Source organism: Pelecanus crispus, chromosome 17 (assembly GCF_030463565.1).
Source record: "Pelecanus crispus isolate bPelCri1 chromosome 17, bPelCri1.pri, whole genome shotgun sequence".
Taxonomy (NCBI): Eukaryota; Metazoa; Chordata; class Aves; order Pelecaniformes; family Pelecanidae; genus Pelecanus; species Pelecanus crispus.
In genome coordinates this window covers 1,392,188-1,414,070 of record NC_134659.1, presented here as the reverse complement: position 1 = coordinate 1,414,070, position 21,883 = coordinate 1,392,188, and the positions used below count along the sequence as shown (strand labels likewise).

At 44.2% G+C, this 21,883-nt stretch overlaps 1 protein-coding gene across 5 annotated transcripts in view; it reads left to right on the top strand.

Annotated features, from left to right (window-relative positions):
* RAP1A (RAP1A, member of RAS oncogene family) overlaps nt 1–21,883 on the top strand; it is a 43,010-nt gene that overhangs the window by 13,032 nt on the left and 8,095 nt on the right. For all 5 annotated transcript variants that reach the window (XM_075722586.1, XM_075722591.1, XM_075722589.1 and 2 more), the window contains exons 2-6: nt 6,733–6,802; nt 10,813–10,896; nt 14,587–14,655; nt 16,231–16,287; nt 18,015–18,155. In XM_075722586.1, coding sequence (XP_075578701.1) covers nt 10,840–10,896; nt 14,587–14,655; nt 16,231–16,287; nt 18,015–18,155 — 324 coding nt within the window. In that variant the 5' untranslated portion in view covers nt 6,733–6,802; nt 10,813–10,839. The remainder of the gene's footprint in view (nt 1–6,732; nt 6,803–10,812; nt 10,897–14,586; nt 14,656–16,230; nt 16,288–18,014; nt 18,156–21,883) is intronic.

The following is a 21,883-nucleotide window of genomic DNA, read 5'->3' as shown; positions in this document are numbered from 1 at the left end:
AAATTACAGAATTATTGCTACTTTCCGAGAAGTTTGTTCCTCTGACTCGTGCGTGTGTGCGCTGTAGTCGATTTGCTCAAAGCCCCGCTTCAGCACAACGCTGAAGTCGGAAAGGACAACTCTGTTGCTAGCGGACTTTACTCTTAGCCCCGACTTTTATGGCTTTGGCCCGGCATCAGCGCCCTTCGCGATACACCGCGGAAGATGGGAAATTACGCAGAAACTGGCGATTTGGATGTGTTCGGAGGAGCACATGGTCGGGACTTGACTTTTTGAGAATGGGTATGTGTGAGATTTGAAGGCCTGTCTCTTGCCTTTTCCGGTTGAACACTTCAAATAACATCTCAGAACAATGTTGTTTTTTCTCGTGTTCTCAGATACCTGTTTGCTTACTTGGCTTGTCAGGAGCTTTATTTTTTGTGTGTGCTTCTCGTTGCGGTTTTTTGTTTTTATCTAGTACTTCAAAAACAACAAAAAATGTATTTAGATTCAAATTACTGAATCATGATTGCCTCTCACTTGGACAAGGTATGTTATTAAAATGTTGCTGCCTTCTTGTTTGTAAATTTATGAATTATTGGTGAAAGAATATTGAAATATTGTTACACTTTTCACTAATCACACTGAATTCAGTTTGCAGTTACTTTTTTAAAATGCTATTTAGCACAGTAGTGGTTCAGGATTAGTTTCAATTCCCAAGCCTTATTGTAGGGAACTGGAGCTCACTTTATGAGTTGCTTCAGTTCTTTGGCATACTTGGGCTTCCCCTGAGAAGTACGTGTGTTTCTGAATGTCCAAAATACCTGTTTACTAATGCTGAAGTTACCGAAGTATAAAATAGGTTGATTAGGCAATGCCAATTCCTGCCTGGAATCAAAAGGTTTCCTTGTTTTTACAAGAAATAACTCAGGTTTTGGCCTGCATTGAATTAAGGAGAAGAAAAGCTTACAAACCTAGAGGGACTGGATGTATACAGCAGAATCAGTAATGCTCCGCAGTTGGGTGGTGACTCATCCTAAACATGATTATGCATACAGTTAGTTATATACTTGTGGCCTTGATTTGTATTTGATTTGATGCCCAAAGCAGTCAGTGGAAATGGTAATGTTTTTACTGTTAAAACGGTAAAATTGAGGGTGAGATTCCTGCCATAATGTATAAAAGATGTGTGCTATTGTATAATGTTAATATATAAAATACATTTACTTGCGTGTCAGATACCACAGTGATAACAAGTAATAAAATAGAGGCAGACTCTGAAGATGGTGTGAATGGAAGTTTGTCAAATTGTACTTTAAAGTCACATTGAAGTCCTGCTTTCTGCTTAGTCTTGTCTCTCTTTTTTGTCTTTTTTTTATTTCCTTCTCATTTTTCTGATGTTGATGGCCTCAGAAAAGGTGGAGGAGGTTTTCTGTGTACCCTAAAGACAGGGAGATTGACTGCCTTGGGGAAGGGACTTGGCAAGGGAGTCCGTGGCAGTGATTTTTATTATTTAAGTAAATTCTGTGCTAACTAACAGGGTAAGTCTATGGCGGTGTTTGTCTCGTTACTTTTTAGGGGAGGTGTCTGGTAATTAATTGTGCGATTTGCAGACAAACAGCCTGTCGGTTGTGATCCGCCATCCCTCTTACCAACACGTTTCATAGGTCGCAGGTAACAATTGCATAATTGTTGACAGCTTTGATTAATATTAGGGAAGTATTTAATGCGCTTTTGACTTCATTGAGTAATTTGGTATCTAAGAACATGGTGTATAACAAAAAAGTAATTACGGAGCAGGTGGTGAGTGGAGCCGTCGTTCGGCAGTGCCGGGGCCGGGCAGCCGAACCGGCGCGGTGCCGCTGGCACTTTGGAGCCTATGCTTTGGCAAGTGCCGGTCCTCGGTGAAGCCAAGGGTAGAGCCCTGGGTCTCAGTTTCCAGCCTTCACTGCTGTATCATTTCTCTATTTGTTTGGGGTTTTTTATTCTGGAGGGGATCTGTCAGTTTTAGTGTGATTTTGATCATCATAAATCTTCCCTTTGCAGAAGTGCTGGGTTTGAGTTTGTTTTGCAAACACGGCTGTAATGAAGGGGTTTTGGTGGAGCATTGAGCAATGTTTAGTAGACGCTTTTTAAAAAAAAAAAAATCCACATCTTTTCATGGCCTAGTTTATAGTAACTTAAAAAACTGGCATGAAGAACATTTACAAGTTCAAAATTAAACAGGTTTGTTTATAGTAGCCATGATTCAGTATTTAACTCCCAGGGTAAAAATAACCAAGACATGTGGCTGTAACGTCCCAAGAATCTGCCCCTCTCTTGGGGAAATGGGGAAGCGGTGGCCGCTGGCACAGCACGGCCAGCCCGAGATGGGAGGTGCTGGAGTTCACGCAGACATCTGCGCGTTTCTCTCCCAAATCTGTAAAATGCTGACAGCGCATTTCCCCTTGGAAATGTTAAATATTTTGGTTTCCGCATGTGAAAATCAAACCGCTAGGAAGAGGGAGGTGTTGGGTGATGAGCAAGCCAGCGCTCGAGAGGAGGTTGTTCGCTTTTTTCCTCCCTAAAACTGGGTGAGTGGTGTTTGCTCCCTGTCCCTCTCCCCTCTCTCCCAGGGATGCCACGGTGCACCTTTCCGGGGAACAGCAAGAGAGCAAAATACGTGTCAGGTTAAGAGTGCACGTGGCTGTAGAAGCTGCACCTTGAGAGGCCATTTCACGTCTCTAGGAACTGACGCTTGTGGTTTGGTGTGTGCTCGTTTGGTGCATCGCTTTTTTCTGTTCCTTTTCTCTCACCCTTTTTTAAACTAGGGCTGTGCCTTGTGCTTCTTTAGTGAAAATGCTGTCTGCATTGCTGAGTTGTCATCTGTCTTCAGTCCTATAGCTGAAACTGTGTCAGCACTTTCACTAAAAATCCCTGTTTTCAGGTGTGTATAAATTGGATCCGAGCAAATGCTTGCAGCAAGAGCTGCCTGAATGAACCCTGCTTTGCTGTAGACTCGCTTCCTATTATATTTGGAAAAATATTTGACGAGGATTATGACAACTTAATTATCTGTTTCTGCAACGTTTTGATTTCTGTGGTTCCAAGGTGGCACATGCCCATGGCTCTGGAGTGTTGGATGCAGAGCTGCTAAAAAAAAATAATACTTTGAAAAAGCAAATTGCTAGTTTTTCATTTAAACGTCCTATGACTCTAGCGTTAAAAGGGGAACAATTGCTTCTTTTATCCCTTGGAAGCTTTCGGAAACGCTCTTGGGAAGAGTAGGTAGCCACGTAAAGCCAGACGGTCTCATCTGGGGCTTGAAGGAGCAGGGACGCTTTCCAAGGGCTGTCTTGCCGCCTTGTCTTCTGCCTCTTTACTTGTGCGGGCAAAGCCTGTGAGCGGGACGGGACCCTGCTGCTGGGGCTCTTGGTGAGAGACGGTGGCTGCCCATCCATGTTCCGTTTAAGTCTGCACTTCCCAGGCTGCAGGCTCGGGTCAGTGGGCACTTTTTCCAGCCCGGGCAGGGCTGGGGGAGTCAGAACTGGGATCAGCGGGGAAAAGCAAAATATGAGGCTTCCTGCAATACAGCACTTGCTTGGCAGACTTATCTATGGATACCAACGTCTGCTGCTCCAAAACCAGAGAAGGATGCAGAGCTGTAGGCTTTTAGTAGTGAATAGAGACTTTGGTGTAGCTGGCGCTGAACCTGTGAATGGCTGAAGGCAGGGGACCCTTCGGCTGTCACAGCGTCAGGGTGTAGCCACGGGTATGATTGCTGTTTGAAGTATCACTGCTGCTGAAGTTCAGTCTTACTGAACAAAGGATTGTGATACCGCAAGTACTACAATCTTTTAAAAGCGGTGGACAAGGAGCCGGCAGGGTCACTGGGGCAGGGGGACGGTGGTGCTGGGACTCGTCCTGCTCTCGAGGACCGATGAGATGCTGCATCCCTGGTCTGGGTGCCCCTCCGTGCTCTCCCCTCCACGCTCTTCAAGTAGCGTCACACGCGTGCCATCTGTGCCGCCCGGGCAGGGCCGGGAGGACGGCCCGTCCCCCGGCGCGGGCCTGCCCAGGTGGCCGGAGGAGGAAGCGGGGGCCAGGGCCCGGCAGGGCTCGTGCGGGGGCTGGAGAGGTGCGGGACAGGATGCTGGAGTTGTTTCAGAGAGACCCTGATAACATCGCCTGATGCTTCTGTTTCCTGAGGGCGGTGACACTGCGCCTGGCACCGGCGTGTGGTGCAGCCTCCCCGCAGAGGTGTGCTGCCGGCCGTGCCGCTTGGCTGCAGAGGTACGGCACCGTTAGAGGCACGCTATGTTTCTTACAGGAAAGCCAATGGATTCCGTAACATAATAAAATCACTTTATAGGCGATGCAACAGTCATTGGATTTTACCATGGCAATGCCGATTGCGAGCGGTTAAGTGATGGTTTCTCCCCTTTGCGATCGCTCAGGGTCACTGGGCTGCTTTAAACATAGCCAGCTTTCTCCGGTGTTCTTGATAGTGGAAAGTACATTTTCATCTCTTAAAATGCACTGCAAACTTGATACAGCCTCAGGCAGGGTTAGGCTGACCTCAGCTTGTCTTTTGCAAGTGAAATTTTGCGTAGGCTATATTAGGGAGAAACAGTCCAACATGTGGTTTGCCTTAAGCAGCGCCCATCTCTCCTGCAGGAGAAAGTTGTCTTTTTGTTGTGGGAGACGCAAACGGACGGAGAGGAGTAAAGAGCCTGGAGAGCGCAGGAAGCTGCTGAGCGCTTGGAGATCTGTAGCAGCCAGCTTTCAGGTGCGGGTTTGATTAATCCAGTTTGTCAGAATGGATGGAGTCTCTTAATCTCTTAAAAAGTGGCCGTGCCTGTTTAAACCTACCTACTGGTCGTGTGCTCAGCGCGCAGCGGACGCCCAGCCGGTGCCCTCGGTGGCATTTCCAGTGTAACACCAGCGCCCGCCCGAGCGGCTTCGCCGCAGCAAGTGGGAGCTGCGGAGGGACAGATGCCTCCCCCTCTGCCCTGCTTCCCTGTGGCCTTCTGACTCATGTAGTACCAACTCAGTTTTTAAGTGTCTTTGCTGATTTGTTATATGTAGCTTGCTCTTCAGAAACACATTTCCCCGAGTTTCTGGGGTAATGCTTTCCCACGCCGGCGCAGGCACGGCGTGCTGCAGGTGCGAAGGCAGCTGGGGGAGAGTTTCAAGTTGGAAGAAGGGATGTGGGAGCCCGCATCCTGGTGACTTTCAATAGGAGCTGGTCATTGAACTGTTCTTTAAAATTCCCACCCTTGGGTTAGCTGAACAATGAATGGTCAGAAATCGAGGGAGGATAGCTGTCAGTATATATTTGGCGATGAAATCCGTGGTATTGAGGTAGAAGGTGTTGCCGGAGGAAAGATAAAAAGTGAGATTTGGGAAATGCGTGCGAACTTTTTGCAAATACAGTCATCAAATAAGAGGTACAGGGGATTGTGGACAGAAGTGGCAACTTCACATACATCCATTAAAATTGATGTAAAGAAAACAACAGACAAGCTATTTAGATAATGATGTGAAAGCAGTGCATAAGAAGAGAGAAGTACTTCTCCCTGTGGGCAATCTTTTCCTTCCATGTCTGTGGACTGTACTTTATTGCCATCAAATCTGGTAGACAAAAATTGTGAACTTGAAATTTTCATTTAAAAAAAAAAAAAGGGGGGGAACCCCCCCAAAACAGCAAGTAACCTGTGCTCCTAAATGAAATCTTAAGCCAGTGAGGCGGCAGGGCGAGCAGCCCTCACCTGAGCTGATGGGAGGTGAGGACTGAGCCAGAGCGCGGTCCTGCACTGCTGCAGCCCTTCTGGTGCAGCCCTTCTGGTGCAGCCCTTCTGGTGCAGCCCTTCTGGTGCAGCCCTTCTGGTGCAGCCCTTCTGGTGCAGCCCTTCTGGTGCAGCCCTTCTGGTGCAGCCCTTCTGGTGCAGCCCTTCTGGTGCAGCCCTTCTGGTGCAGCCCTTCTGGTGCAGCCCTTCTGGTGCAGCCCTTCTGGTGCAGCCCTTCTGGTGCAGCCCTTCTGGTGCAGCCCTTCTGCTGCAGCCCTTCTGGTGCAGCCCTTCTGCTGCAGCCCTTCTGCTGCAGCCCTTCTGCTGCAGCCCTTCTGCTGCAGCCCTTCTGCCGCCCGGGCCGGAGGCGCAGGAGCATTTTGGCTTCCCAGCTTGGCTGGCCTGGCCCAGCGGGCCCCGGGCAGGCGGTGGGTGTGCTCTGGCTTTTGGAAAACGCGACTCGTCAGCCGTGGTTACTCTGTTTTCAGACTGAAGCTTCCTCACTGGACGTGAAAGATCGGATGGCTGAGCTGACATTGCGTAGCAGAGGGACAAGTTTTACTTCTCACTTCCAAAAGTCCTGTATTAAACAGAAATGTGAACTTTACAGCTATGAGCTTGATTTTTACTTTTTCACCTAAGAAAGTTCAGTTTCTTGTCATCTTCCTGTGGTTTACGTTAACTGCAAGTCCCATTTGTAAAGCTTTTAATGACAAAATTGAGTAGAAATTGTGTTTTGCCATTGGCTTCCACCCCCAATCTCTCACTGTCCTAGAGGCGATGTTAAATTGTGCTGGAGTTCTTGTTTTTAAGGTAATTTGATTTGAGTATTCAGAAATTGCATAGAGTTACGTTGATAAAGCAAAGAGCAAATTTTGTAATGGGGATGTTTTGGTTTGAAACCATAAAGAGAAGATTTGATGCTTGCATACAGTGTCATCTGAAAAATGATTAAATTTTCTTTTTTTTTTTTTTTTTTTTTCAGTCCCTTGTAGGGAGCCTGGAAAAACCTTCAGTAAAGCTGCTAACACTGATGAGAGATCTTTTATGCCAAGGTATGAGTTTTTTAATGTTCTCAATATGTTTCAAATGAAATTGCTAACTGTGAAAACATTGGCAGCTGGGGAAATTTGAGAATTGATAAGTGTATAATCCATTGTTTAAAATAAAAAGTTGCTTGAACCTTGTTTCCTGTAGTGGGGAAAAGAAACCCTGAAGTTTTGTGTCCGTCTTTCCTGATGTCCTCTGCTTTTGTACAAAATACAAATCTACTATTAACAGTCCACAGCCTTTCTTTTAAGGCTGAGTCAAGAATGTGTCTGGTTTTATTTTTAAGTCTTTTGTTATCATCTTACTTAATGGGGATTGTGTCATTAGTTATGGCCAATGTTTCATCAAGTTATGCAAAACCATCAGAGCACGTGCTCTTACCACTGTCTTCCTCACACTGAGCAGCATACCTGCACCTCCTGTTACTCGTAGCTCCATCAGTGTTTGGAGAAGAAGGAGAAACTAATGAATACAAACTGCCTTCTTCAGATTTATAAATTTGTACTCAGGCATTTGCATTTCACTGGGTGCAAGTCACATCGCAGGTTAGTGTGAGGTTCTTGTACCCACTCTTTCAGTGCTGTATTTGCTTACCTTCTCTGTTTATGTATCTCTCCCCACCACTCAAATTGTAAACTTCTTGATGAGCTGGTAAAACTTTTCTAACAGGAGCGGCTAATTTTTGTGTCGGGTTTATCTCCTGAAGGGCCTCGGCTGTTGTCTCCACGCCACCCTCCCCGCAGCCTCTGCCTGGCTTCTTCCGCTGGTTGGGAAATACCCTGAAAGTTTTGCTTCTTTGTACCCTGATTCAGCCAGTGGGTTGCAATAGGGCGAAAGATGATTTGTGCAGTTAAGAGAGGGCGTGAGTGCTTGGCTGAATAAAGATGCTGGTGAGCAGGCACTTGGAGCCACGGTTCAGGTTACAGCTTCACCTGCGTTTGCATCCGTCTGCTGGTCCTTCTCAGAGATCCTTCTGCCATCCTGCCTGCACTGCCTTTCATTTTTGGATATTAAAAGAAATATCCTGCATCTTCACCTCTCCATCTGTTCGCAGGGTAGGGCCCTCCACTCTTCCTTCAGGAAAGAGCTGGGCTGTTTGGGGCTGATGCTGTGAATAGCTGAATATCCGTTTCTGTCACTTCCCAGGCAGTGTTGGTGATGGCAACAGCTGAAAAGAGATGTTAAAGAATAAAGAAAAGAAGAGATTAATCCTGAGGTGTCGGGTGTTTTGCAGTGTAGAAGCAAAGCTTGTTCATTATTATAAGTGAAATCCGAACCCTACTGATTTATTACTCTGTATTTAAAGTGGCTGTAGAGGTGCTGGGTGGGTTGGAGAGTCGGATGCAGCGGGAGGAGGGAGCCTGCTGCTCGGGGCGGTGACGGGTTCCTGGGTATGAAGTGTGCTCCGTGCCCCACGGTTGTCCTGCCGTAGCTCGGTGGCCGTGTGTGTACGGGCAAAGGGAGCACGAGCAAGGAGGCATGCTCAGCTTTTGCTTTATTTTTGCAGCACAGCATTCAGAACTAATGAGACCAGTTTCACAACATTTATGACAATACTAAAAGTTATTTTTTACACTCCTTAGCGATCATATTCTTTTCTTGAATCAAAAGAAACACTTAACACCCGTAATTTCATTGCATTTTGAAACGTAGCCATTGCTTCACAGCATGCAACTCCACTACACAGAGCTCTGGATGGAAATGAATGCTACTGTGTCTAACTGTATTTAGGTGGGCATAAACAGTTGCCAAATGAAAAGCTGGCTAGGATGCAGCATAGTAATTTCTTGAGCACTCTATTCATGTTGTATAAACAGATAACATTAACATACTTGTGAAAGAGCTACAAGATAATTAAGGCGTGTGGGGTTTACAGTAATAAGGCTCATGCGTTTCAGGATCTTGGTTTCCTGTTGCACCTGAAAAAAAAATCAGCAAATACTGTAGAGAAGAAATGAGAAGTTAGTCTTGTACTGCTCCCAGCTGAAACTTTCCCACAAGTATTTTTACTATAAATAAGAAGTGAAAGAGTTCACAGCTAAATTTAACCCTTAGCTTGATTGCTTTCCGGGTTTTCTTGTGTGGAACAGACTGTGGAACTGTAGGAAGATGAACTGGATCAATAAGTTGTATTTCTACTTTATCAAAAATGCATTGCCTTTTAATCTGTAAGGATTCTCAAGGGGAAAATCATTGCTAACTGGAATTCCCCTCTTCTTCCCATCCAAAATCATGATTTTTGAAAGAAAGGAAGTGAATGTTACTTCTCAGGGAAATTTTCAAGCAGAAGAGCTTACAGCTGCCAGAACTCTAACTAAAAATATTATCAATGTACTAGAGTTCATAGAGATTGCTTGCTCTGCTTTTAGATATTCAAAGTTACCATTCTGGAAAATCCCTTTCAGTTTGACTTAGTTTCACAATTTCTATGAAGTTAAGCAACTGCAGCTCACATAGGTTTCAAGAGTTGAAGAAAAACCGCCCCAAGGTGCTTAAAACTATGGGCTGCTGCTGATAGCTTCAGCTTTATTCCCCTTTGAGGCTTGGGTGAGGGAAGGGCAGCTTGGCTGCATGACTGCGGAGAGAGCCCCGGCGCAGGCAGGCGAGCCCTGTATTTCTGTTCTTCTGGCTTAAAAATTAGCTTAAAGTTGTGCTAAACCGGCTGCAGAATTTGTACGCCTCTCTCCAGCTGCAGGCGGGGTTTTTGTATTTTTGCTTAAATCTGTACTTGTGTCACATTTAGACCGTAAAGCATACTGTGGTTGAGGGGTGAGGGTTAAAAGTGGGATGTTTGGGCAGGGTCTCCGATAACGTGTTCAGCTGCCGGTCCCGATGCAGCTCCGGCAGGGACTGGCTGTGGCCATGCGGCAGCACGTGGGTTTCCTCTTGACTCTCTGTTTTACAGCTTTCCCTTGGGAACCTAAATGATAGAAAAAAACCTGTCCCGATTTAATGATTATATAAACTTGAGACGCAGATTGTCAGGGAGTTGTCCACAGTTGCAAAGCTAAAAATACGATCCCTGTTCTTTGCAGACTGTTGTTAACAGTAGTCAACAAGGCGATACACTTCTCTCTCAAACTACTCGGAATACGTTTTTATTTTTAAAGCGATCCTCAGACTGTAGCCAGTGAACCCATAAATCCTGTGGCAATGTTAGTTTGAAATGCCTTTGAGAAATGCAGCTTGCCCAGCCTCATAGCGCTCGTGTTTCCGAAGCCTTACTTGGGAAGAAAGCGCTATCTTGCTGGGGGAATAGGGGGAAGATAATTAGCTGCTGAGGTCATTGTTTGCTTGAGCTCCGTTGATAGGGACAGCCCAGCCTGGCTTATAATGTAAACATAGTGTAAAATGTTTATCGCCAGCTTTGTCATTTGCCTTATTTGTCAGGGAATCTCGGTGAGAATGAGAAGTTTTCTGGTGCTGCATAGCGAGTTGAGGGAGTTGCAAGATTTCCATAAAAAGGCAGAGTCCTTGCTTGGGCGAGCAGAGAGGTTCTGCCTTGGCAGCCGTAAGTTAGGCCTGACCTTTTCCAGGGAGGAATACTGACCTAAATCCTTCCCTGCTGGGGGTGGCTGGGAGAAGTAAACCTCTCTACTTGCATCTTCCTGATCTAATTTTCTTGTCCGATACTCACTGGTTTATGCTATAAAATGCTGAGAATGCAGAGGACAAGCAGCGAGAGCTTGTGCTACCCAGTGCGGCAGGAGCGGGCACGTGTGGCTGCACTGTGCTCGCCGTGTTTGTACCGTGGCGTCGTCATCCTCAGCCTCTCCAACCTCAGGCTCACGCAGACGTGGGAGCCTTTGGGCACCTCACAAACTGGGGCTGTCAGAGCAGCCATCTAAACTTGAGTGCCCAGGTGGAAAAATAAAAACTATGGCTCTTACTGAAGAGACTTTTGTTCTCGGGAGTATTTGGAGAAGGGGAGCGTGTTGCTACTTTCAGAAGACAGTGTCATAAATTTGTATGTGCAGGTACGCTTTTAACTGTTGGCTTTTTTCCTGCTTTCCAGATTGTCGCTATTTGAACAGACCACACCATGCGTGAGTACAAGTTAGTGGTCCTTGGTTCAGGAGGTGTGGGGAAGTCCGCTTTGGTAAGTTTTGGGAAGCAGTTCTGAAATCAATACCCAAACTTCAAAATTGGCCTCTCTTATTGCAGACAACACTTATTAAATGCATTGAGATATTTGTATTACTTTTAACATGCATAGTGACTTTCATGTAGCTGCTGTTACGCTGCTGGAATATCTGTGAATGTGTGTCAACGTTTTTGGAGAAGCAGCAGGCAATTAATTGCTGTTACGATAGCATTTAATTTCTGCTTCCCGCATGGGTTTTTTTCCCCGCATATTTTTTTTTCCCCCCGCATATTGTAAATGACTGAATGTCTGTATCTAACTATTAAAAGCCTAACCTACACTGGAAGAGTGAGGGAAGTCTTGCCGTGCACGGCAGTGAATCAGCGATGGTTGCAGGCTTGCATACCTTGAAGGCTGCGTGTTTCCCATCCTGGACAGAACCCGAATGAGCAGCCTGGACTGAACACACGGGGCAGAATGAGAAGTCACCTCCAGCATGTGCAGTGCAGAGGGATAAGCAGACTGATGACACTTTGCGCTCCTTAAGTACTTGTGTTGTTTCTAGTAAGAGGTTTACATAGCAGAGTTGATAGTAAAGCATTGTAAGAGAGATTTCTGTCACCTATTTATCACGAATCAGTCAAGCAGCTTGCTCCAACAAGAAAGGCAAAGAACTGGTCAAGTGTAAAGTTATCTAAAACAAGGAACTACACAGTGTTCCTTTTCACAGAAGATGATAATAGCTGACCAGCCATTCATGTCATAGACGCTGCTTCTTGCACCGTTGTTTATTCTGCTGAAATGGGCTGCTTGGTAAATCTTGGTAAATCACCTGCAGAATCCAGATTAATAGGAGGAAAGATTATTCAGATATGTATCAAATTTGGTGTACTCTTTCAGAGATCCCATCCTAATCTTTACAAGGTGTAGGTGTAAAATTTTTTTGATACACACTATTCTTCCACAGCAACTTAAGCAATCTGTATTACTTTTTCCACCACCTTGATTGAGTATCTTGCTTTTGTTATGTAATGTTGAAAGACTCACTAGGTAAAATAGGGTACTTATTAATACGCTGTACATAAAAAATTATTCAGCATCTGACATACTTGAATTTCCTTATTTGTGATGTAAAGTCTGAGTCAGCATCCATCACTGGCCTTTTTAAAAGTTGAAATGTGAATACTTAGTCTGGTAAACAGATGTTAAGTTCTTTTTGACAATCTAGGTGCTAAGTGAGCATATATTGTAATTCATATGCAACATTGATCCATTTTGTTTATAACAGGCCACAGTAAGTGCCAATTAGCAGCTAAGAGTGAACAATATTTAGCTTTCAAGATGACTGTCTACTTATTTACAAGCATTAGGTTACAAGGTGGGATTTAAAATAATATGGAGGTCACTTTAAAATTTCTTTCTTCGAACTGTATAAACTAAAATGTCTAACAAAGAGGCTGGTGTTCCTTTTCAGTTCTGTGTTTTCATTACAATATGGTGTTGTTTCACTGCAAATCCTCCTTATTGTTTTAACTCTTCTGTGCCAATGTGATGATGATTGTCCCTTTCGGTAATGGTGACAGGAAAACCCTTCATAGTTATTAAGGCACAGTTACTTTGCAGCTTCTTTGTAAGTGTTTCCTAAACAGTAGTTTTCTCTCCATTTCTAATGAGAGTAAAAATCTTCTGGAGTGTCAGTGGGTAGACACTATTACCAAGAGTAACACGTTGTGCGTAGTCCTATATAAAACTGGAAACCAAAGTTGGGACGCGCAACCCCCGAACTGATAAAAGTTATAGAAGTCTTGGGTCTGTGCATAACCTGAAAACAACCCCAGATTTGTGTCTTCTCCCTTGGCCTCCCTTTCCTCCTATAATCAATAAAAGTAAAGTACATCAGAGATTAAGAACATTACCTAGTAAGATAGGTTATGAATGAAGTTGAATATAATTGTGATTGTGTGTAGTTGGTGTCTATGTGAACACACAAGCACCAGCTGACATAACAAAAGTTAGAACAGTGATTTATTAGAAATAAAACAATTTGAGAAGAGAATACATGGGTTTGGTTGATTTTCTTTCAGAGCAGTACTGTATTTGCAGATATAAAATAAGACTCTGAGTGTTATAGTAGAAAGATGAAATGTCGTGAGTGGTTTGCCAGGTTCTCGCGTTTAAGGCTGGTTCACAGACACAGTTCCCAGAACAGAGCGGTACAGATGTGACTGACTTCAGTGCTCAAATGTTAGGCTCCTAGCAAATAGCAACCACCTTCGGACTCTCTTTGGTTAGCAGCTGTGCTAAGAATCCTAAAATATAATCTGTAATCTGCAGTTCTTACTGTTTGTTTCCATCACTGGTATAACACTGTAATCCATGTTAATAGTGGTATCTTATTATAATGATTTTACTGAGATCTCTTATCTGAAAGGCAGACTGGGACAAGAGTGTGGCAAGAAAATACTGGAGAAGCAAAGGCTTTGATTGTTAGAGTGTAAAATAGGTTTGTTTAGTCATATGGGATGATTTTTAAATGAGGTAGTAGTAGAGATCTTTTCTTCTTACATTAAAAGAAAGCAAACCATGAGGAACTGCTCGGTTTCCAGCACACAGCGAGATGTTCTGCGTGTATCTGGCATGTGCCACTGTCTGAAAGTTTGCAAGTACTTGGGTGACAAAAGTGAACCCTCTTGCAGTAAAATCTCAGCCTTCTGTCCAAACAAAATACGGCTTCTCGAAACAGGTAGTGACTTCACAGAATTTGTATTAAAAAACTTGTGGAAAGTTCAGTTGGCGAAAGATAGTTGGTGTGTTTGTTGATTTCAGAGACAAAATTAAGTGCTGGGCTCTTGGGCTTAGTTTTACAAACAAACACCACCTTGTTTTACAAACATCAGCCAAACCTCCGGACACTCCTCTGCTGCAATACTACGTTGTTGCTGATTGTTGTAGGTAAGAGCAGGGGGACGCAGGGTGAAAAGGAAAAGCAAGCTTTGCCTTGCAGAGCACAAGCAAAGCTGCAGACTGACAGGAGGCAAAGCGTACAGAGCTTGGGTGTCCAGAGATGGGCCACATCCGAATGACAGCCTGATGGGAAATGTTTAAAGTAGATTTGCTTTGAATAATTATATAGGGGAAGAAAGACTTCTTTGAAATGAATGATGCCTCCTCCTTTAAGGGTTTAATACAAATTGAGTAGCTGGAGACACTCCAGATTTAACCTGCTGCTCTGAAATATGTCTGTGCTCTGGGCATGTAATCCAGAGTAGCTCCGCTGTAACTCTAATGTGATTTGAATTGAAACGTGGATTTTCCACAGTGTACAGATTGCCAGTTCTTCTGATTAAATTTCAAGTCTTCCATATTTGGTGATTTTTATTCTTCTAAAGTTGCAGGCACTGAAGTAAAGGCATTTTTAAAGATACCATCTTTTATGAAAAAGCAAGCAAGCAAGCAGTTTACATTTCAGAAAAGTTTTGGAAACATGCTTGAATAAAGTGATTCTTAAACCAACAGAAACTACACAAATTTTATTTTAAAAAACTGAAAATGTATATGTCTTTTTCTCTGCTCCCCACTATTGAATTTTAACAGCAGTGTTGAGTAGTTTTTGTGTTGTAACCTTTTCATAAAGTGCTTCTTGGTAAATGTTACTGGTCATGTTCGGGTCCCTTAAGTTTTTCTTCTTCTTTCCTTTCTCCCCAGACTGTACAGTTCGTTCAGGGAATTTTTGTTGAAAAATATGACCCAACAATAGAAGATTCATACAGAAAGGTAAAAGAACATAATTTTTATTTCTTTCAAGTCTCATAGAGCTTGCTTCTTTTTAATAATGCAACGAAAGCTTATCAGAATGAGAAGGGGTCTTTTCTGAGCAAATGTTGTGGCTGCATAAAACCGCAGCAGGAAAGCGATGCACAGAAAAGCATCAGTCTTGGAAATGGTTTCATGCAGAGAGTTTCCTTTGGCTGTACAGAGTACTTCACGAGCTTAGGGCGTCCGAATGCAATCAGACAAATTATGTCAGTACTATAAAACCGAATTATCAGGGAATTACAAATTTTGCTGTTAATTGGACCACTCCCTAACTTAGTTGTGTTTAACAGGAGGATTAAACCTCTATTACTCCACATAACTAAGAGCTTTCACTTCAAATCTCCAGTGACTCGAGTTGAGGCAGTTTGAGGCTGCAGCTCTCCACTGTTTGCCTGTTTCTTCGTTAGAGGTTGCTACACCTGCCCAGGGCTCAGTCTGGTGTATTTTCCCGAACCATCACCGACTTCTGCTTGTACTGGGGTATGAGCTGTGGCGGCTGGCAGACAGGCGTACTGCCCATCCTCCCGCCAGCGCTTCTGGATGCTGTCTGGGGATAGGAGCAGCTCAGCCCAGCTAGGGTCAGACTGTTACTCAGATCTGTTTGCTGTAATTTGACATATAATTCCTACTTCGAAACACAAAGATATCAATATTTGCTATGTGTATGCTATCTGTTAGAGAGGATGCGTACACCGTTCGTCACAGTTGGTTGTGTGACTGTAGCATAGCAATTGCATTTTGTTGTTTTGCTTTAGGAATGGCTGTTTTGCCATTTAGTTCAAATGTGTTCTGCTTGGTTTGAAGGCATATGAAATTCTTTACAGCCGTTTTGGATGCGGGCTTGCAATTGCTGAGCAGAAGTCCTTGTCAGGATCCCTGACGCTGCCGTGTTACGTAATTCTGTCAACAGAGCTGCTTTCTTCGCTCGATTGATGTCAAGTAACCCATTGTTTTACAGATGGCATAAATGTTACTATAATTAAAGGCACCAAAACAGAAAACAAAAACTTTGAACATTTGTACCTGTGAGAATTAAATGTAAATTGAGGTATGAGTTCTGCTGTTAAATGTATTTGACTTTCCTGGAATTACTCTCATTGGATCTGAGACATTTCTCAGTGAGTGGAAGACTTGCTAAGCCTAACTGTGAGGATCACTAAATATTTTGCTTTTTCTTTTCTTCCTTACCCCTTTCTCTCCCGGCAGCAAAGAAAAATTGAAGTTTAAGGTCCTTTGATTTGTAAGAGTGGATATTATCTCACTTAAGTTGAGATGTTTACAACAAGCTGCTCATTTAGGTCTTTATGATCAACAGAGTCCTGGAGCATAAGCGAGCTGGCCCAAATGCCTGGCTTGGGGCGTAATTAATCCTCTAATAGCGGTGCCTCTCTGAGCAGTGGGGAAGTGCCGGTGGCTGGCTTGCTTACAGAGGTCTTTGTGGCAGAAGTAAAAACTGAGCTGACACTCCTCTTGCCTGTCCCATTTCAGACTTTTTAGTTTTAACTGCATTTGTCTCTTCTGTTTTTTCCCCAGCAAGTGGAAGTAGACTGTCAACAGTGTATGCTTGAAATCCTCGATACAGCAGGGACAGTAAGTATAATTTGTTTTTCTCATTGGTATGGAGTTTCTTTGTTAAGAATGTGGTGAGATGTTAAGAGTAGAACTTAGACCAGTATAATAATCCTGCCCAAGCAAAACCAATAGATCAGCAGCAGTAATTTAAATTGAATAGTTTTGTTAACCCAAAACCTGGCATGGTGAATGAGCCTTCTGCAGCCCCGCCGGCAGCACTGTGAACCCGTTCCCCAGCCGTGCCCCCGTGGGACACAGAGGTTGGTGCATCCTGTGCCACTCGCCTCTTCTCTGCCATCCACCGTCGTCTCGCTATCAACACACTGATACGGGATAATTTTACGTGTTAATTTTGCAAGTGGCCAGAATACACAGACAAAAAAGGCGAGGTCGTAAGCAGCAGGCTCTTTACTAAAATAAAGGTAAGATACAAAGGTGGAAAGGAAAAGGAGGACTCGGAGCTAAGGCAGCATTGTTCTGTAGCTAATTGTGGGCACAGTTTGACGTGCTGAATCATTGCAGCTGCTTCTTTTAAAAGCAAGTCTGCAATATGTTGCTGTTTCAGCCTCTTGTACTACATATTCATTCAGTAAGTAGGCTGCATCCCTCTAGGGCTCTTCCCCAAACAGGACTGAAGGGAGCAGTTTCCCCTTCCCATGGGGAGGGAAGTGGATATGTCCATGTGGATTGAAGCTGCTTCCAGGCATTGCATAGGAATCGCCTCCCAGCATGTCCCATCAGCCCGCCTGGAGAGGATTCAGTCCGTAAAGATTCTGTACGTGCCAGGGAATACTCCTCTACCCAGGCATCTCCCTGGCGCTGCCTTGTGCTGCTCTGGGAGGCCCATGTCGTCCTTCCAGCGCGAGAGCAGCCGGGGCCGCGCAGCGACTCCCTTTGCCATGCCGGTGTCGCTTACCGCCGTGCAAAGTCCTGTCGCTAAGTAAACGGAGCTTGTAATGGTTGAGTGCACATCGCAGGGGGAGGACATGCTTCCTAAGAGTCAGTTTTATTTAGAAAGCTCTGAAAATTACCAACAGCAATGTGAAGGCGTGGAAGCAGAAATCACTGTTACACGCTTTTGGTAAAGCTTCCTTTCACAGGCGTGGACAAAAGGCAGCTCTGATCTGGTACAGATTTTCCAGCCTGCTCTTGCATTTCATTGCATTGAACCTTTAAGCCATTTTCATGCTAGAAATGACTGCCATATAATTGTGTATGTTCAGGGGTGATCAGGCAGTGCCTTTCCACGCAGTCATGCTCACAATAAATCGTGAGTGTGTGACACCTAGGCCTGTTTCAATGTCGTGTTAGAGGAGAAATTGAATTTCCAGTCCATATCTGTTGTCTGGGGAATTGGTCTGATGGCAGACTCGTGCTTGACACCACATCAGCAAATAAATGAAAGATCATTACAAAATATGTCAGCCAAATCTTAACACCTTGTATTACGGCTTGGGGCATACCACAGTCCATCTGCAGATATGTTTTTATTGCTGCTCTTGATCTTTTTCCCATTTTTTCAAGAAGCCTTTTTTTCCATTAGGGGAAAAACAACAAAGGGAAAGAGATGTGTTAATGCTTTTATTAAGTTTGCATGCTTCAGTGGATTTCCAAAAGGGGTAAAAAATGTAAATGCATGCTGTACAGTGCTATATTCTTGTCTCCATTACAATAAAAGTATTCCTTTGTAAATGTTCATTAGCTGCATTCACTAGCTAATAACTTTTTAAAATATTTGATTACAGGAGCAATTTACAGCGATGAGGGATCTCTATATGAAGAATGGTCAAGGGTTTGCACTAGTATATTCTATAACAGCACAGTCCACGTTTAATGACTTACAGGACCTTCGGGAACAGATTTTACGGGTTAAGGACACTGAAGATGTAAGTAGAATGTTTTGTCTTCTGTAAATGGTTAAAATGTGTTTGTAAATAAACATAGGGGGATTTGTGAGCAAAACTTCTTTCTGAGAATATTCTTTGCTGTATAGCAAAGTTTTGTGTTGAAGTAAGTTTCCTTAGCATTGTTTGTTATTTTCAGTGTTGTTATTTGAGGTCCAACACCTGCTGAGGGGCATAATGAAACCAGATTTTCACATGTACCGGCAGGCTAAGAGTCTTTGGAAATGTTGGGAGTTGACTGAAAACAACCTTTTTTTCCCTTTTAACTTCTTTCCAGTATTTTCATCTTCCTCTTTAACTGTGCGTTAGGGGTACTTTATTTCCCTCAAAGTTAAGGAAAAATAATAGTTGAACTCACCAGTAATGATGTTCTTAGTAGATGTGTAGCTGTCTTACAGTGGAGACTAACATGGCTTTTCCCAGATGTATGAAGCAGAAATTGAAGTACAGAGCCGTGACGTTTCCTGAAGTTTGGCTGTGAAGTCTCTCGAGTCCTGGAGCGGGGCGGTGTGTACGCTGTGCCCTCTGTGCCGTTCACATGCGCACAGGTCATAATCCAAGTTGATGAACCTGAACTGCAAATAGAAGGGACATGTTCAGCCTCTTGACCAAACTGTGCTTTGTCATTTAAATGTCATTAGTGTGACTAGCCTTTTTTGGGGAACTCGCTGAACGTTCTTTATGTTCATCTCTCTGTGTGAGAGGGCAGTGTCAGTAGGGGCTGGGGAGGCGAGGAGCAGCCTGTTCAGTCTCCTCCGCTCTGGCTGCCGGAGCCGTGTGTTGGATTAAGTAGTCCTGGGTCTTGTTGCACGAAGCAGAGATTCCCTTACTGTAGCTGTGCGGCGTCCCTTGATTTGTGAGCTCTGCTTCGCTCAAATCCATCAGCTGTGAGAGCCCGTCAGCTTTCTATTGAATTGTCTTCTGAATGCTGAACCAAAACTTTTACAGAATTTTAGGTCATTGTATGAAAAAGTGCTTATCCCTTTCTGAAGGAAAGGAGGAGGATGTTTAAGGGTGTGCGGCTGGGGTCTGTCGCTCCCGCGATGCCCGTGTGTGAGCAGGGAGGGTTCAGCTTTGCACCGCGGGCGTGCGGGTCCTGTGAATGGCAGTGGCACTCGGCAGTGGCACTCTGCAGACCACCCTCGCAGTCCGAGGCTTTTAAACTCTCGACAGTTTTCTTCGTTCCTTCTGTCATTTGACAAAATCTGTAACCCGAAGGAGATCATGCGGTTGTATGAATTAAATCTTTAAGAGACTCTGAAAGAGTCTCAGCTAGTGACGCAAGGTTGTAATTTTGGTTGTTTAAATCCCTTTTTAAAATAAGGAAAAATTACATTAAGATAATTTGCATTCAGTCCTGTTTGACAGAAGAAAACTATTTACTGTATTTCCAGTTCAGGCCCCGGTTCCTGTAACTGGAATTCCTTTGTGGGCTTTTAATTTCTAAACGTGATGTAGGTGAGACTGCCAGTGGCTTTTGCCATGGTAGCCATGTGGCTGGTGGAGATGTGTGGGAACTCTTTCTCTGTGCAGGCTTCCTCCAGAAGAAGCCGAAATTAATTTTTTTTTTTTTTTTCTTTGCCTAACTGTTGGTAATGTATTGAGGGGTTTGCCCTGAGGAGTGTGAAAAAGATTGCCTGTTTTTTTTCCGCTGACAGTTTAAGGGTAACTGCTGCCTTTGATGTCGATTTGCTTTTGGGTTGTGTCAGCCGCTTTATGGCTCGCCAGCGGGGCTGCGGCAGCGGCAGCAGCAGCCTGTCCCACGCAGCCCTTATCTCCTTGCCGCGCTCCTGTGGCTCGCGGAGCGGTGGTGTTCGGTAAACGGGGCTGGGACGCGTTTTTGGGCCAAATCCTGAGTAAGCCGTGAGCATTGTATTTAAATAGCCGTGCAGGAAAACGCAGTTTGAGCAGTGAGCAGAGTGCGCCGGGGTGGGATGGGCACAGCCCGCAGCTCAGCGGCGCTGGGGCTGAGGGCAACCTCTCCGGGCTGCTTCTTTCTCTTGGATCTTCGCTGTCCCATATCCTGACTGCCTGGTTTTGAATGGCTTTGGTTCCCTCCTCGGTTTAACAAGCTGAACTTGTCAAACTGATTTTCATTTAGGTAGGGATTATGCTTGCATAAATCCCCAGCAACACGAGTCCTTCAGCCTCTCGGTCAGAGCCCCGCGCTTGGCTCGGCTGCGCTCACTGGAGGGAAATTTGCACCGTAAGCTGGTCAAGTTGATCGGACAATAGAGACTGTTGCTTTCATTTTTACTTCAGTGATTTGATTTAATTATTAAAATGCGTTTATTTATTTTGTGTTAGGGGGATGTTACTTGTTGAATCCAAGCTTGAGAGTCTCTTGAACATTTAAGCCATGCTCTGCTAAGTTAGGAAATGCGCTCCTTCCTGTATTTAGTTTCAGAATGTGTCTTTTAAAATCCCAATACTTAAACCATTAAATTATGTATGTCTAACAAGTTAAAATTCCAGTCTTCTACATGAAATAGTAGGTGATCAAAAGCTAGTTGTTCATCAAACTCCGTTTTTGGCTCTATGATAAACAATTGCTAACTTTTGAAATAACCTTATACAGAGTTTCGTGTCTTTCAAACATATACTGTTTACCCATCTAAGTATCATATTTTTCCTATTATGTCACATTATTAATATACTTTATTTTTTTGCTGAATGGGTTCGAACACATTTTCATGTTTTGGTATGAGAAAATTCCTCTTAACTATCTAGAAAACTGTAAAGAATGGGATTAAGCTGATGTAGTTGTAAATACCCTGTTGGTGTCTGATGTGAAATAAGCTTTTTTGGATTTTCCTCGTGTATTGTGACTTCAGGTTTCTGATGTAATAAGTAAAACTTATTTGTCAAAAATAAAATGTGATCATTTTCTAATCAGTATGGCTGTGAGTTTTAAATAGAGAAATTCATCTTGAGCGTAGTTGAACTGGGAAGAGACTACAAATATTAACATTGAAGTAGATTAAAAATGTACAGTGTGTTGTAAATCACCAAAGGAAGTGGGTAATGATTTATTTTCCAGCTGGAAAGTACTCATTTTCTGTTCAAAGAATTAAATGCTGCAGGAAACGGAGCGGGGTGCACACCCATTATCAGCAGTTCTTTAGGTTTTTTTCTACTTGTACATAGTGTAAGGGAAACAGGATGCTGTTGCTGCTGTGTGTGCGCAGAGCGCTGCAGCGCGTCCTGCGGATCTCGCTGTGGTCTCGCGTTTCAAAATCCACCTTAGCTCTGGCTGTATCATCCCCTAAGATCTACGAGATGCAGGTTGTAAAAGCAAACTTCAAAATGCCATGTAACCCACAATGCTCAGGCGTAGAAAGTCCTGAACTGCGCATCTGCCTCCGAACGGGCTGTGCAGCCGTGCGGGCTGGAGCCGGGGAGCTGGGCTGGGTGCCCCGGCTGCACGGCCCTTGGGGAAGGGTCCTGCAGGAGGGGCCGGCCGCGACTGGGACTGCGCTGTAGTCTCATCATCTTGTAGGTACGGAAATGGCACCTGAGGGCAGGTAGTTTCGGTTGTTACAGAGGTTTTTTGGGTGCTTTGGGTGTTTTTTGTTTGCTTCTTTAAGGTCTTTTCTACCTATTTGTGACATCTTGGTGGGCTACAGCTGTGGTAGAGACTGCCTGAGAACCAGAGAAAGCCTTCTGAAATTATATATCAGGATGTTATTTCTAAGATGTCTTAGTACTGG